The sequence below is a fragment of the Dysidea avara genome, chromosome 2 (genome assembly GCF_963678975.1).
Source record: "Dysidea avara chromosome 2, odDysAvar1.4, whole genome shotgun sequence".
NCBI classification, from domain to species: Eukaryota; Metazoa; Porifera; class Demospongiae; order Dictyoceratida; family Dysideidae; genus Dysidea; species Dysidea avara.
Genome location: NC_089273.1, coordinates 9,518,263 through 9,535,626, shown reverse-complemented (window position 1 = coordinate 9,535,626; position 17,364 = coordinate 9,518,263). Strand labels below are relative to the sequence as shown.

Below are 17,364 nucleotides of genomic sequence, written 5' to 3'. Positions count from 1 at the left end.
TTTTTTGATAAGGAAAGTGCCGTGTAGCCTAACTTACTGCTGATGAAAGAAATGGGAAAACGTACTCTTCTAGATAACAATAATGGCATATGTAAATGGAGCTGGAAATGGAGAACTTGAAGGTCAACTCATTATAAACTGTCACGTGCATGATTTGTACTGATTAACTGAGTTGTGGCTTACACCAAATTCATGCAAAATGTGCATTGGCTGCTATAAGTCTGGGACGAAGCATTCTTGGCATGCTGATATTTGTGATAAGACTCTATTTATAGTTCATAAATTAGTGCCCCAGCCTTCATTTGGGGCTATGTGGTGTTTACTTGAAAAAGCATAACATTGCTGTGGTGGTTGGTCTATAAGTTATACTGCCAGTTGATTGTAGTAAATATGTGATGGACTGTTTACATTGTTGGTTCTTGTAGGTTCAGCAGTTTAATGTCACATTATGCTCGGCTACAAAGATCATTGGTGGATACCTTCCCTACATTTTTAATAGAATTGCATATAGTTAGTATATGTTTGCATGCATGCAAGCAGTGTTTCTTTACACTATAGCATAGGTAGCTGTAGGCCTTGTCTGCATACACTTTTCATATTTTTCTTTGATAATGTCACACATGAAAGTGAGCATGTTTCTTGTGTGTGTAGTTAAGCTGATGATATACCCAAATATCAAATATTGGCTGGCTACGCCCCTACCTGAATCTGCTGCTGCTATGCTTTCAATACAATTATCACAAGTTTACATTATAAAGCTGTCTATTGTATTCATTAAGATAACACTCGGCATTGTAGTCCAGCTCTAAAATAACATAAAAATTAATATTTCATGCAGTGATTCCTTTATTATCCAGTAGTTAAAAAACTTTTTTTTGTATACAGAGCCCTGTTCAAATACTGTACTATAATAGAATACTAAAATTAGACTAATATAACATTTAATTCTACCAATTGGATAATGGAATATTTGGTTAACCTATGGCCAGATAACAGAGGTACTATTGTATTTAAAACTAATTACTGTATGTAATAATTTAAAATCTAGGCTTACTTTGGTTGGGTTGTGATGTTATTGGTGTACTACTGACTACTGTGGTTGACTCAATCCTTACTGATGAATCATTTGATGCCTGGTGTAGTGTTGTAAGATGATGTGATCCAGATGATAAGCTGATACCATTATTAGGTAGTGACATGTTAGTAGTAGTTGAAATGGGTGGTGGTGAACCTAGAATTTTCGATAGCTCTGTAATAGGAATGAGGAATGTAATGATTATGTATATTTACTGACACCCACACAATATTACTATAATATATGTGAAAACCCACTTTGAAATTTGACCTATTTTGAAGTGAGTGTCATTTTATAAATGATTCAACCCATTTTCACTGGATTTCATACTATGAATTTAGAAAAGCCCATTTTAAGATGGGTTAGCCTGACCCTTTTAACTATATAGTAGCTGTGGTTTCCTTTGATCTGAGGTGTCAAAGTGGTATATATGTATATACCTCTTTTTATCTAGTTTAAAAGTTTTAGCTAACTGAGTTTATAAGCAGGTAATCATTATATCTCAACCGTTCTTTTTCCACCATAGTGTGACTACTATATCAGAATTGGAATACTTTCTTTATGGCCGGATAGTTTTCATGCACGCCACATCTAGTTACAATCATAGTTTATGTGAATGCATGTGAAGAGAAAATAAACCTAACTAACAACAACACTCTAGCCTTCTGTTTCAATAATTAGCTACAGTTGGTTTGTTTAGTTGTATTATGGCATGCATGTAGGTATGTGGGTTCAACTTGAGCTGCAACTAGCTTGGAAACTGGATGTGTATAATGTTGCACTCCAATGACACAGTGAGGTAGCTACAGTTTAACAAAGAGATGTGGTCATTAAAATGCATCATAATTTTGCACAAATTGTCAGCAGGCAAAAGAAATATACTATCAACTGGAATTTATCAATCAAGCAACAATAAAATGGACTAAAACTCTTAATAAATTTAGCCATGGTAATTTTCAAACGCTAGAGTAAGTGTTTAGGAGGTAATTTAAAGTCACCCTGTTATTCTTTTCCAGCAAATCCATAAATATGGCTACAAAGTTTGTATTTCAGGTAGTAATAATTACTGGAATGAATACTGCAGCATGCAGAAACACTTCGAAAATGTTTGCCCTACATTGATTTTCCAGATCTTTTTTCCCTACACAAATCTGGAATATATTATGCAAAAATAATGTAATATAGTGCTACGCCTTCTTGTTAAACCCATCTATAGTTAATTTTAGATATTTCTATTGTTATATGTACTGTATATGTATGCTTAGCTCATTTTAAAACTGGTCACAGATAATTAATTGGGTTATCACATATGCACTATATACTACAAATTATAATGTCAAAACAATGATTATATAAGTAGTGGTGGCTGAAGGGGGAGGGTTACAGGGGCTGGTCTCCCCCCCCCCAAACTTTAGATGAGAGGGGAAGAGCTTCTCCTATAATTATCTTGTGTGACATCACAATTGTATCATAAAAATTCATCAAGATTCTAAAGTGTTCTTTTAAAAACAATGGTTTGCAAAAATGTGTCAGCAGATTCAATGTTTTAGCACCTATTTTCAAAAATTTCCTGGGATAGCATGCTCCCTCCCCCATCCCCCTAGGAGTGTGTTACTCATGTTGAGTGTGCTTTGCACATTGTTGTGTAATCGCTACAAGTATGAAATTTTCCATATACTGGAGTCAGCTTAATCTAATTTGGAGTCACCCTCAACTTTTACACCTTCCTCCACCACTGATTTGGTTTATACAGCAAACTCTAACTTTGCAAATTCACCCACCAGATCTTATTTCACTTATCACCATCATCAGCTGAGGTGATGTACTAATAGTCTCCAGTTGATGACACAGATCAAGTAATTCTTCTCTACAGCTCATCCTCTCAATCAAACCATTCAATATTACCTTATTAGCAACAGTGGAGTTACTACTATTCAATATCATACAAATCTGATCATCGCTGATATAATTCTTTAACTTATCAACACTTTGTTCATAGTTATCAGGCATTGATTGTAGTATAGAGTGATAATGTGTCTTGAGTTGAGTGAAATCTACAAACATATTATGTAAACATTATTAACACAGTAAACTACATTTTTATTAACTGCTTCGATACATACATACCTTTGTTCAGAACAATATTTCTTGGTAGACACATCTTGTCAACAGCAGATTCATGAGCTATAGAAGATGTTTATAAACAAAAGTACTGTATTTTTGTTAAAGCTTTGAATTGAACTTGTTAAATAAAAACTGAGTTATTGTACAGTGCATGACAAATGTGTGGATGTACATATGCATGTGTATAAGGCCATAGTAGGGACCCATACATGTATAGGATATCCCATACCGCATGATACCGGTACGTAAACACCTATATGGGCTCCCTATATGTGTATGGGGTGTCCCATATGCGTATGCATGGGATACTCATACACGTACAGGGTGCCCATGCGAGTATGGGTCACTAGCTTAAATCCATCTATTAGCAAAATCTTTTATCCGAGGAGGTGATTAACAAAATACATTAAAACCTTGTAGCTAACCAGCTAGCTAGCTACAGAGGCTATACTCAAGTCCTGACAGTTTCAGTGGTGGATCTATAGATGGGTTTCTCTGGTTTTGACAGAATCCCCTCTTTAGCTAGGTGAGTGTAGTTATAGCAATTCTAACTAGATAGCTGTTTTAGTAATTTATCATGAAAGAACTCTAAATGCATGTGCATTCACTTAACTAGCATCCATTATAGCTAATAAACCCCCAACAACACTTCACTGTTGATTTTATAGAAAGTGATCAAGATACCCTAAGAGAACCATCACTCTAATAGAGCAGTCAGGCTGCAGCTTAGTACAACTTTCACCCTACAGTTAGCTTACTTTACTGTCTAAAATATTGTTTATTTATTTATCAAAACTTCACAGCTTAAAAGCTGAACTCAATGGTCCTGTAGCCTGAAAAACAAATTAAACTATAGATATGCATATAGTGTGTGCATGAATGAATTACAAGTTAAATTTGTTAAGTCATTGATCAGAGTTAATTATGTTAAAGTGTGGAAATTAGTTGAAACTGAAATGGCTGCACATTGATAACAGAGACCGACATTATGAAACGTACAGGGTAAACCAGGGTTGAGGTTGATTAAGAATTCTTCCCAGATGTAATATATAAAAATTAATGTTGCTTAAGCTGATGTACCGAAAAAGATGTGTCGATTACAGATCGATGGTTCCAGAATCTGATAATTCTGTTGAAATAGAAGTGTTGATGTATGTAAGAAGGTGATTTGGAATGAACTATACTTACAAGACTTTCCGGATCTTGTATAGCTTGCATGTAGCAAATTTTATATGCTGATGGATGTTAATGATTAGATGACTGTTTAAGGCACTTAACTAGAAAACATTAGTTTATGATGTGGACATTAGTGGTACCGTATGAGTACATTAGTGGTAGCAATTGTAGCTGCTTAAGTTGGGTTGTAGTACAAACTTTAATAGTCAATCAGATTTCTAATGGAAGTTTTGTAAGATGATTCGTATCTATAGTCATTTAAATGATTTATTATGAATTTCATTGCCCTGCATTGCATGCTTTCCACTGTGAATATGTCCTTGATTAACTGTGGTCTCCATAGCTAAGAACAATAGAGTAACTGAGATCTGACTAAGAAAATGCATAATTGTTTTCACTAAAATATTGTTTGTCCTATTGAAAAGCACAATGGAGATTTCCCAGGGTTTGATAGACTTTGATCTTGTAGTGACCTGACCATTGGACGTTGTCAGTAAAAGTAATACCGAAGCCTTTGTGCAATCTTTTTGGGAGAATTTCTATACCATTGACCTCGTATATGCATAAAGATTAGTTGAAGCTCTTGGCCAGCATCATAGATGAATAAATTCTGGAAAGAGTATTAGTGTTGCAGCAGTCTGCTCCAGAGTGAGATGTTGTTAAGTCCTCTTGAAGTTGCATGGCTTATGTCATTGAATGATCTAAAGGCATTTAGTATCATCAGCACACAGAAAAGGAATTGAAAAGTGAATACTCTCTGGAAGATCACTGATAAAAAGACAAATAATAGTAGCCAATGGACACTACATTGTGATACTCCAGAGAGAACGTTGCATAGATCTGAACAGGATTTTGACACACTGAAATCGGTACTTTAAGTAAGGTTTGAGGCAATTCCATGGATTAGCTAAATGCTCAGTAGCTAAAGATAGCCTAAAATCTTCTAGAATCTCTAGAATCTCAGGGTTTCCTCAGATCTTTTGTTATATTTATTTCAATTAGAGGGTATACTATTTCAGACACCCCTTTCAAAAATCCTAGATCCACCAATGGGTTTGCATCATAGGCATATAAATTTATTAGGTATTTTTTTTGCATATTTCAGTTTCTGGATACTTCAGAGTCACCCCTGAGCAAGGTCAGTAGCTACCTTAGCTAATACATACTGTCCTAGACATCTTTAAATCATATGCGGCTGGGGATGCTGGGCAGCCCAGGTAGAAAGAGGGCAGAGCAGTCCCATATGTGTACAGGCTGCCCATATGTATATGAAGTGCCCACACACATACAGTATTAAGGAGCTCCCATACACATATGGAGTGCCCATATGGTATGGTGCCCCATAAGCATATGGGTGTACCACATTCGTATGGCACAAGTGATCTACACCATATGTGTATGGGATGCTCTGTACCTGTACGGAGCAAAATACACATCATTACAGGACCACAAAAGTGTAGGCATGGCCCATGAAAAAACATCACCAAAAACCAGCCTCACTTTTCGTTAACAATGATGAAACAGAATTAGTTAGGTAAAACTCAGCCAAACAAGCCTTCAGACTGACAAAACACTTTCAACAAGTTGCTAGCTATGAAAGTTTTAAAGAAATTATTAAACAGGATTTTCTAGTCACTGACTGACTGACTGACTGACTGATGCCTTCAGACAAGTATAACTCAATAAGGCCACCAATTGTAGATTCCTGTCTCTCACTCACATGGTAATTTCAGAGACGCATGCCAATGTTATTATTGCAATTGATAGTCATGTGACCTAAATATTAATACTGGCAGGCAGTTCAGTTGTGTGGTCGTGTCATTGCGATGAAGACTAGGTTATTGGATAGGTGGACTCTGATGTGAGTTTCTTATATCATTTAGTGCATGGCAGCTGGCCTAATACTAGTAGTGAGTAACCATTGGTAAACTTTAGATGCACATCTCAAATCCCATTCTCTTAATGTGTGAAACATTCAGAAAATTTGTACTGTTGAAGTTGATGGTACAGACTTAGGCTAGTAAGTACAGTACTAGTAGTGAATAGTTAATTGTATTTTTATTCGTGTAATATAGTTGTTTTTGTATGTGTCACCATGTCCACTTGTCATTGTGCTTTAATGTGTAACCCTATATGTGTGTAATGCTCCAGTAGGGAAGAACGGCTATGCTGATTACCATGAGGTTAAATTTAAAATCAATCAATCAGAATATTTCATACAAAGTAACTGTTCTATTAGGGAGTATCAATTTAATGCATTTCCACTGACTGCTCTATTAGGGAGTTTTCATGGAAATAAGCTCTATAGTTTGAAATTTTACCTAATGATGCTAGCATTATGGTGGCATAGCACTCCAACCTATTATGCTTTTTATTATGATGGCATATTTGATGCAGGCCTATGAACAATATTAAATCAAAGTAACACAATAAGAAGTGTAATATTCCTACTGTGTTCAAGATACCATAACAGAAATGCACAGTAGGGATATAACTCGTCTTATTGTTTTACTGTGACTTAATATCATGCACTACTCCAGCTTGTTTCAGTACTTTTTGTCAATGTGTTATGGTCCCTACTAGTTGAAGATTCCAAATTACTTGTTTAAATAGGTTTGAGTCACGTATGTTTGAAAACTGTGCTTTTGCATAGTACTCAAAATTTGAGACTATTACGTATACTCAAAATCAAGACACACGATAGTGTGTCGTGCGGCCCAAGAAACCGGCGCGCCACACCGTGAGTATCAAGACACACGATAGTGTGTCATGCGGCCCAAGAAGCCGGCGCGCCACACCGTGAGTATATCAACAGGAAGAAAGAAAACGCAATTTTCACACCTATGTAGCTCTGTGATCCCTTATCCGATTGGAACCAAATTTGCTGGAGACGTGTCGTCCAGTTAGGGTAGTCCACATACCAAATTTGAAGAAAATCGCTCCAGCCATTTCCGAGATACGAGCGAACAAAATTTCGTTTTAATTTCTTCGTTTTTTTCTTCTTCATCTTCTTCATTTCGCACACTTCGCAAAATTCGCCATAAAACACGAATGCGTGCTCGGATTTGGCTGAAATTTGGCACACTTAAAGGGCTCATTAAGGAGGATCTCCGTACCAACTTTGGTAGGAATCCGATGAACATTCACGGAGTTATTACCGATTATTTTCGTAAAATAAGGTCGAAGGTCTGTCACGCCTACAGGGTAAACGCCTTTGAGGAATCAGTTGAAAATTGATATGTAGATGGAGCAACCATCGTAGGAGTACCTTTTTGTGGTTTGAAAGGAATCGGGATAAAGACCATGGAGATATGACACGAAACCCAACCTGTATCAAAATTACGCGATCGATTTTTATGAATAAAAAAACTATTAGTTTTCGTATCTACCAGGCAAACCGCTTAGAGCAACGAGCTGAAAATCAGTATGTAGCTGGAATAATCATCATAAAAAGTCCTTCCAGTAGTACAGAAGTATCGGATTACAAATCACTGAGTTATGATTCGAAAGGCAACTACGTGCAGCAAATGCGAGATCGAGATACTCTAATAGAACAGTCACCCTAATAAAGCATTCAGCTGCATTTATAATTTACTCAGTTATATTACATTGTAAGTTATTCTGTAGGGAATTCAGCTACAAACAAGTCACCCTGTAGTCAGATCAGCTAGAAGAAGGTACCTAATAGAGAGTTCAGCTACAAATAAGCCATCATGTAGAGAGTTCAGCTCAAATAAATCACCCTGTAGAGAATTCAGCTACAAACAAATTGCCCTGTAGAGAGATCAGCTAGAAGAAGTTACCTTGTAGAGAGTTCAGTTACAAAGAAACAATCATGCAAAGAGTTTAGCTACAAACAAATCACCCAGTAAAAAGTTCCGCTATGAACAGATCACACTATAGAGAGTTCAGTTAGAAACAAGTCATCCTGTAGAGAGATCAGCTAGAAGAAGTCACCTTGTAGAGAGTTCATTTACAAAGAAACTACCATGTAGAGAGTTCAGCTGCAAACAAATCGCCCTGTAGAGAATTCAGCTACAAACAAATTACCCTGTAAAAAGATCAGCTAGAAGAAGTTACCTTGTAGAGAGTTCAGCTACAAACAAATCACCCTGTAGAGAGTTCAGCTACAAACAAGTCACCCTGTAGAGAGATCAGTTAGAAACAAGTCATCCTGTAGAGAGTTCAGCTAGAAGAAGTCACATTGTAGAGAGTTCAGCTACAAAGAAACTACCATGTAGAGAGTTCAGCTGCAAACAAATCGCCCTGTAGAGAATTCAGCTACAAACAAATTACCCTGTAAAAAGATCAGCTAGAAGAAGTTACCTTGTAGAGAGTTCAGCTACAAACAAATCACCCTGTAGAGAGTTCAGCTACAAACAAGTCACCCTGTAGAGAGATCAGCTAGAAACAAATCATCCTGTAGAGAGTTCAGCTAGAAGAAGTTACATTGTAGAGAGTTCAGCTACAAAGAAACCACCATGTAGAGAGTTCAGCTGCAAGCAAATCACCCTGTAGAGAATTCAGCTACAAACAAATCACCCTGTAGAAAGATCAGCTAGAAGAAGTTACCTTGTAGAGAGTTCAGCTACAAACAAATCACCTTGTAGAGAGTTCAGCTACAAACAAGTCACCTTGTAGAGAGATCAGCTAGAAACAAGTCATCCTGTAGAGAGTTCAGCTAGAAGAAGTTACATTGTAGAGAGTTCAACTACAAAGAAACTACCATGTAGAGAGTTCAGCTGCAAACAAATCGCCCTGTAGAGAATTCAGCTACAAACAAATCACCCTGTAGAAAGTTCAGCTACAAACAAGTCACCCTGTAGAGAGATCAGCTAGAAACAAGTCATCCTGTAGAGAGTTCAGCTAGAAGAAGTTACGTTGTAGAGAGTTCAGCTACAAAGAAACTACCATGTAGAGAGTTCAGCTACAAAGAAACTACCATGTAGAGAGTTCAGCTGCAAATAAATCACCCTGTAGAGAATTCAGCTACAAACAAATCACCCTGTAGAAAGATCAGCTAGAAGACGTTACCTTGTAGAGAGTTCAGCTACAAACAAATCACCCTGTAGAGAGTTCAGCTACAAAGAAACTACCATATAGAGAGTTCAGCTACAAACAAAACGCCCTGTAGAGAATTCAGCTGCAAACAAATTACCCTGTAGAAAGGTCAGCTAGAAGAAGTTACCTTGTAGAGAGTTCAGCTACAAACAAATCACCTTGTAGAGAGTTCAGCTAGAAACAAGTCACCCTGTAGAGAGATCAGCTAGAAACAAGTCATCCTGTAGAGAGTTCAGCTAGAAGAAGTTACATTGTAGAGAGTTCAGCTACAAAGAAACTACCATGTAGAGAATTCAGCTACAAACAAATCACCCTGTAGAAAGGTCAGCTAGAAGAAGTTACCTTGTAGAGAGTTCAGCTACAAACAAATCACCCTGTAGAGAGTTCAGCTAGAAACAAGCCACCCTGTAGAGAGATCAGCTAGAAACAAGCCACCCGTAGAGAGTTCAGCTAGAAGAAGTTATATTGTAGAAAGTTCAGCTACAAACAAGTCACCATGTAGAGAGTTCAGCTAGAAGAAGTTACCTTGTAGAGAGTTCAGCTACAAACAAATCACCCTGTAGAGAGTTCAGCTACAAACAAATCACCCTGTAGAGAGTTCAGCTAGAAACAAGCCACCCGTAGAGAGTTCAGCTAGAAGAAGTTACATTGTAGAGAGTTCAGCTACAAAGAAGCTACCATGTAGAGAGTTCAGCTGCAAACAAATTGCCCTGTAGAGAATTCAACTACAAACAAATCACCCTGTAGAAAGGTCAGCTAGAAGAAGTTACCTTGTAGAGAGTTCAGCTACAAACAAATCACCCTGTAGACAGTTCAGCTACAAACAAGTCACCCTGTAGAGAGATCAGCTAGAAACAAGTCATCCTGTAGAGAGTTCAGCTAGAAGAAGTTACATTGTAGAGAGTTCAGCTACAAAGAAACTACCATGTAGAGAATTCAGCTACAAACAAATCACCCTGTAGAAAGGTCAGCTAGAAGAAGTTACCTTGTAGAGAGTTCAGCTACAAACAAATCACCCTGTAGAGAGTTCAGCTACAAACAAGTCACCCTGTAGAGAGATCAGCTAGAAACAAGTCATCCTATAGAGAGTTCAGCTAGAAGAAGTTACCTTGTAGAGAGTTCAGCTACAAACAAATCACCCTGTAGACAGTTCAGCTACAAACAAGTCACCCTGTAGAGAGATCAGCTAGAAACAAGTCATCCTGTAGAGAGTTCAGCTAGAAGAAGTTACATTGTAGAGAGTTCAGCTACAAAGAAACTACCATGTAGAGAATTCAGCTACAAACAAATCACCCTGTAGAAAGGTCAGCTAGAAGAAGTTACCTTGTAGAGAGTTCAGCTACAAACAAATCACCCTGTAGAGAGTTCAGCTACAAACAAGTCACCCTGTAGAGAGATCAGCTAGAAACAAGCTACCCGTAGAGAGTTCAGCTAGAAGAAGTTACATTGTAGAGAGTTCAGCTACAAGGAAGCTACCATGTAGAGAGTTCAGCTGCAAACAAATCGCCCTGTAGAGAATTCAGCTACAAACAAATCACCCTGTAGAAAGGTCAGCTAGAAGAAGTTACCTTGTAGAGAGTTCAGCTACAAACAAATCACCCTGTAGAGAGTTCAGCTACAAATAAGTCACCATGTAGAGAGTTCAGCTAGAAGAAGTTACATTGTAGAGAGTTCAGCTACAAAGAAACTACCATGTAGAGAGTTCAGCTGCAAACAAATCGCCCTGTAGAGAATTCAGCTACAAACAAATTACCCTGTAAAAAGATCAGCTAGAAGAAGTTACCTTGTAGAGAGTTCAGCTACAAACAAATCACCCTGTAGAGAGTTCAGCTAGAAACAAGTCACCCTGTAGAGAAATCAACTAGAAACAAGCCACCCGTAGAAAGTTCAGCTAGAATAAGTTACACTGTAGAGAGTTCAGCTACAAAGAAACTACCATGTAGAGAGTTCAGCTGCAAACAAAGTGCCCTGTAGAGAATTCAGCTACAAACAAATCACCCTGTAGAAAGATCAGCTAGAGAGTTCAGCTACAAACAAACCACCCTGTAGAGAGTTCAGCTACAAACAAGTCACCCTGTAGAGAGATCAGCTAGAAACAAGTCATCCTGTAGAGAGTTCAGCTAGAAGAAGTTACATTGTAGAGAGTTCAGCTACAAAGAAACTACCATGTAGAGAATTTAGCTGCAAACAAATCGCCCTGTAGAGAATTCAGCTACAAACAAATCACCCTGTAGAAAGATCAGCTAGAAGAAGTTACCTTGTAGAGAGTTCAGCTACAAACAAATCACCTTGTAGAGAGTTCAGCTACAAACAAGTCACCTTGTAGAGAGATCAGCTAGAAACAAGTCATCCTGTAGAGAGTTCAGCTAGAAGAAGTTACATTGTAGAGAGTTCAACTACAAAGAAACTACCATGTAGAGAGTTCAGCTGCAAACAAATCGCCCTGTAGAGAATTCAGCTACAAACAAATCACCCTGTAGAAAGTTCAGCTACAAACAAGTCACCCTGTAGAGAGATCAGCTAGAAACAAGTCATCCTGTAGAGAGTTCAGCAAGAAGAAGTTACGTTGTAGAGAGTTCAGCTACAAAGAAACTACCATGTAGAGAGTTCAGCTACAAAGAAACTACCATGTAGAGAGTTCAGCTGCAAATAAATCACCCTGTAGAGAATTCAGCTACAAACAAATCACCCTGTAGAAAGATCAGCTAGAAGACGTTACCTTGTAGAGAGTTCAGCTACAAACAAATCACCCTGTAGAGAGTTCAGCTACAAAGAAACTACCATATAGAGAGTTCAGCTACAAACAAAACGCCCTGTAGAGAATTCAGCTGCAAACAAATTACCCTGTAGAAAGGTCAGCTAGAAGAAGTTACCTTGTAGAGAGTTCAGCTACAAACAAATCACCTTGTAGAGAGTTCAGCTAGAAACAAGTCACCCTGTAGAGAGATCAGCTAGAAACAAGTCATCCTGTAGAGAGTTCAGCTAGAAGAAGTTACATTGTAGAGAGTTCAGCTACAAAGAAACTACCATGTAGAGAATTCAGCTACAAACAAATCACCCTGTAGAAAGGTCAGCTAGAAGAAGTTACCTTGTAGAGAGTTCAGCTACAAACAAATCACCCTGTAGAGAGTTCAGCTAGAAACAAGCCACCCTGTAGAGAGATCAGCTAGAAACAAGCCACCCGTAGAGAGTTCAGCTAGAAGAAGTTATATTGTAGAAAGTTCAGCTACAAACAAGTCACCATGTAGAGAGTTCAGCTAGAAGAAGTTACCTTGTAGAGAGTTCAGCTACAAACAAATCACCCTGTAGAGAGTTCAGCTACAAACAAATCACCCTGTAGAGAGTTCAGCTAGAAACAAGCCACCCGTGGAGAGTTCAGCTAGAAGAAGTTACATTGTAGAGAGTTCAGCTACAAAGAAGCTACCATGTAGAGAGTTCAGCTGCAAACAAATTGCCCTGTAGAGAATTCAACTACAAACAAATCACCCTGTAGAAAGGTCAGCTAGAAGAAGTTACCTTGTAGAGAGTTCAGCTACAAACAAATCACCTTGTAGAGAGTTCAGCTAGAAACAAGTCACCCTGTAGAGAGATCAGCTAGAAACAAGTCATCCTGTAGAGAGTTCAGCTAGAAGTAGTTACATTGTAGAGAGTTCAGCTACAAAGAAACTACCATGTAGAGAATTCAGCTACAAACAAATCACCCTGTAGAGAATTCAGCTACAAACAAATCACCCTGTAGAAAGATCAGCTAGAAGAAGTTACCTTGTAGAGAGTTCAGCTACAAACAAATCACCTTGTAGAGAGTTCAGCTACAAACAAGTCACCCTGTAGAGAGATCAGCTAGAAACAAGTCATCCTGTAGAGAGTTCAGCTAGAAGAAGTTACCTTGCAGAGAGTTCAGCTACAAACAAATCACCCTGTAGAAAGATCAGCTAGAAGAAGTTACCTTGTAGAGAGTTCAGCTACAAACAAATCACCCTGTAGAGAGATCAGCTAGAAACAAGTCATCCTGTAGAGAGTTCAGCTAGAAGAAGTTACCTTGCAGAGAGTTCAGCTACAAACAAATCACCCTGTAGACAGTTCAGCTACAAACAAGTCACCCTGTAGAGAGATCAGCTAGAAACAAGTCATCCTGTAGAGAGTTCAGCTAGAAGAAGTTACATTGTAGAGAGTTCAGCTACAAAGAAACTACCATGTAGAGAATTCAGCTACAAACAAATCACCCTGTAGAAAGGTCAGCTAGAAGAAGTTACCTTGTAGAGAGTTCAGCTACAAACAAATCACCCTGTAGAGAGTTCAGCTACAAACAAGTCACCCTGTAGAGAGATCAGCTAGAAACAAGCTACCCGTAGAGAGTTCAGCTAGAAGAAGTTACATTGTAGAGAGTTCAGCTACAAGGAAGCTACCATGTAGAGAGTTCAGCTGCAAACAAATCGCCCTGTAGAGAATTCAGCTACAAACAAATCACCCTGTAGAAAGGTCAGCTAGAAGAAGTTACCTTGTAGAGAGTTCAGCTACAAACAAATCACCCTGTAGAGAGTTCAGCTACAAATAAGTCACCATGTAGAGAGTTCAGCTAGAAGAAGTTACATTGTAGAGAGTTCAGCTACAAAGAAACTACCATGTAGAGAGTTCAGCTACAAAGAAACTACCATGTAGAGAGTTCAGCTGCAAATAAATCACCCTGTAGAGAATTCAGCTACAAACAAATCACCCTGTAGAAAGATCAGCTAGAAGACGTTACCTTGTAGAGAGTTCAGCTACAAACAAATCACCCTGTAGAGAGTTCAGCTACAAAGAAACTACCATATAGAGAGTTCAGCTACAAACAAAACGCCCTGTAGAGAATTCAGCTGCAAACAAATTACCCTGTAGAAAGGTCAGCTAGAAGAAGTTACCTTGTAGAGAGTTCAGCTACAAACAAATCACCTTGTAGAGAGTTCAGCTAGAAACAAGTCACCCTGTAGAGAGATCAGCTAGAAACAAGTCATCCTGTAGAGAGTTCAGCTAGAAGAAGTTACATTGTAGAGAGTTCAGCTACAAAGAAACTACCATGTAGAGAATTCAGCTACAAACAAATCACCCTGTAGAAAGGTCAGCTAGAAGAAGTTACCTTGTAGAGAGTTCAGCTACAAACAAATCACCCTGTAGAGAGTTCAGCTAGAAACAAGCCACCCTGTAGAGAGATCAGCTAGAAACAAGCCACCCGTAGAGAGTTCAGCTAGAAGAAGTTATATTGTAGAAAGTTCAGCTACAAACAAGTCACCATGTAGAGAGTTCAGCTAGAAGAAGTTACCTTGTAGAGAGTTCAGCTACAAACAAATCACCCTGTAGAGAGTTCAGCTACAAACAAATCACCCTGTAGAGAGTTCAGCTAGAAACAAGCCACCCGTGGAGAGTTCAGCTAGAAGAAGTTACATTGTAGAGAGTTCAGCTACAAAGAAGCTACCATGTAGAGAGTTCAGCTGCAAACAAATTGCCCTGTAGAGAATTCAACTACAAACAAATCACCCTGTAGAAAGGTCAGCTAGAAGAAGTTACCTTGTAGAGAGTTCAGCTACAAACAAATCACCTTGTAGAGAGTTCAGCTAGAAACAAGTCACCCTGTAGAGAGATCAGCTAGAAACAAGTCATCCTGTAGAGAGTTCAGCTAGAAGAAGTTACATTGTAGAGAGTTCAGCTACAAAGAAACTACCATGTAGAGAATTCAGCTACAAACAAATCACCCTGTAGAAAGGTCAGCTAGAAGAAGTTACCTTGTAGAGAGTTCAGCTACAAACAAATCACCCTGTAGAGAGTTCAGCTACAAACAAGTCACCCTGTAGAGAGATCAGCTAGAAACAAGTCATCCTGTAGAGAGTTCAGCTAGAAGAAGTTACCTTGCAGAGAGTTCAGCTACAAACAAATCACCCTGTAGACAGTTCAGCTACAAACAAGTCACCCTGTAGAGAGATCAGCTAGAAACAAGTCATCCTGTAGAGAGTTCAGCTAGAAGAAGTTACATTGTAGAGAGTTCAGCTACAAAGAAACTACCATGTAGAGAATTCAGCTACAAACAAATCACCCTGTAGAAAGGTCAGCTAGAAGAAGTTACCTTGTAGAGAGTTCAGCTACAAACAAATCACCCTGTAGAGAGTTCAGCTACAAACAAGTCACCCTGTAGAGAGATCAGCTAGAAACAAGCTACCCGTAGAGAGTTCAGCTAGAAGAAGTTACATTGTAGAGAGTTCAGCTACAAGGAAGCTACCATGTAGAGAGTTCAGCTGCAAACAAATCGCCCTGTAGAGAATTCAGCTACAAACAAATCACCCTGTAGAAAGGTCAGCTAGAAGAAGTTACCTTGTAGAGAGTTCAGCTACAAACAAATCACCCTGTAGAGAGTTCAGCTACAAATAAGTCACCATGTAGAGAGTTCAGCTAGAAGAAGTTACATTGTAGAGAGTTCAGCTACAAAGAAACTACCATGTAGAGAGTTCAGCTGCAAACAAATCGCCCTGTAGAGAATTCAGCTACAAACAAATTACCCTGTAAAAAGATCAGCTAGAAGAAGTTACCTTGTAGAGAGTTCAGCTACAAACAAATCACCCTGTAGAGAGTTCAGCTAGAAACAAGTCACCCTGTAGAGAAATCAACTAGAAACAAGCCACCCGTAGAAAGTTCAGCTAGAATAAGTTACACTGTAGAGAGTTCAGCTACAAAGAAACTACCATGTAGAGAGTTCAGCTGCAAACAAAGTGCCCTGTAGAGAATTCAGCTACAAACAAATCACCCTGTAGAAAGATCAGCTAGAGAGTTCAGCTACAAACAAACCACCCTGTAGAGAGTTCAGCTACAAACAAGTCACCCTGTAGAGAGATCAGCTAGAAACAAGTCATCCTGTAGAGAGTTCAGCTAGAAGAAGTTACATTGTAGAGAGTTCAGCTACAAAGAAACTACCATGTAGAGAATTTAGCTGCAAACAAATCGCCCTGTAGAGAATTCAGCTACAAACAAATCACCCTGTAGAAAGATCAGCTAGAAGAAGTTACCTTGTAGAGAGTTCAGCTACAAACAAATCACCTTGTAGAGAGTTCAGCTACAAACAAGTCACCCTGTAGAGAGATCAGCTGGAAACAAGCCACCCGTAGAGAGTTTAGCTAGAAGAAGTTACATTGTAGAGAGTTCAGCAGTTTAGCTGCAAACAAATCGCCCTGTAGAGAATTCAGCTACAAACAAATCACCCTGTAGAATGATCAGCTAGAAGAAGTTACCTTGTAGAGAGTTCAGCTACAAACAAATCACCCTGTAGAGAGTTCAGCTACAAACAAGTTATCCGGTAGAGGGATCAGCTAGAAGGATCACTTTGCAGAGAGGTCAGCTACAAAGAAATCACCCTGCTTCATCTTTTCTTCTTCCTGTAGTAAAGAAAAAAATGAAAGGTTAAAAAGCCCTAAAGCCGGGCATAGGCCGGCTTTGGGGTATACAAATGCAAAAAAGAAGTGAAATCTAATCCAAAACAGCCGAGCTGAAAAAAAAGAGTGCGGCCCTGAGAAAGGCTATGGTGAAAAAAGATGTGAAATCCAAGGTGGCGGCCAAGAAATGGCTGTGATGGTAGGTTAATGGTAAAAATTTTAATAACAACAATTCAGTGAATTTGGTGCCGCTTGGTCTTGGCACAAAATTCACTTGAATTGTCGTTATTAAAATTTTTACCATTAACTTACCATCACAGCCATTTCTTGGCCGCCACCTTGGATTTCAAATCTTTTTTCACCGTAGTCTTTCTCAGGGCCGCACTCTTTTTTTACAGCTTGGCTGTTTTGGATTAGATATTAACAGGAAGAAAGAAAACGAAATTTTCACACCTATGTAGCTCTGTGATCCCTTATCCGATTGGAACCAAATTTGCTAGAGACGTCCCGCCCAGTTAGGGGAGTCTACATACCAAA

General features: G+C 38.7%; 1 protein-coding gene across 1 annotated transcript in view; it reads right to left on the bottom strand.

Moving 5' to 3' along the window:
• LOC136246572 (uncharacterized) overlaps positions 1-17,364 on the bottom strand; it is an 83,347-nt gene that overhangs the window by 17,427 nt on the left and 48,556 nt on the right. The window contains exons 8-10 of the mRNA XM_066038062.1: positions 3,203-3,259; positions 2,857-3,129; positions 1,055-1,249 (exon numbers count right to left, since the gene is read on the bottom strand). Coding sequence (XP_065894134.1) covers positions 1,055-1,249; positions 2,857-3,129; positions 3,203-3,259 — 525 coding nt within the window. The remainder of the gene's footprint in view (positions 1-1,054; positions 1,250-2,856; positions 3,130-3,202; positions 3,260-17,364) is intronic.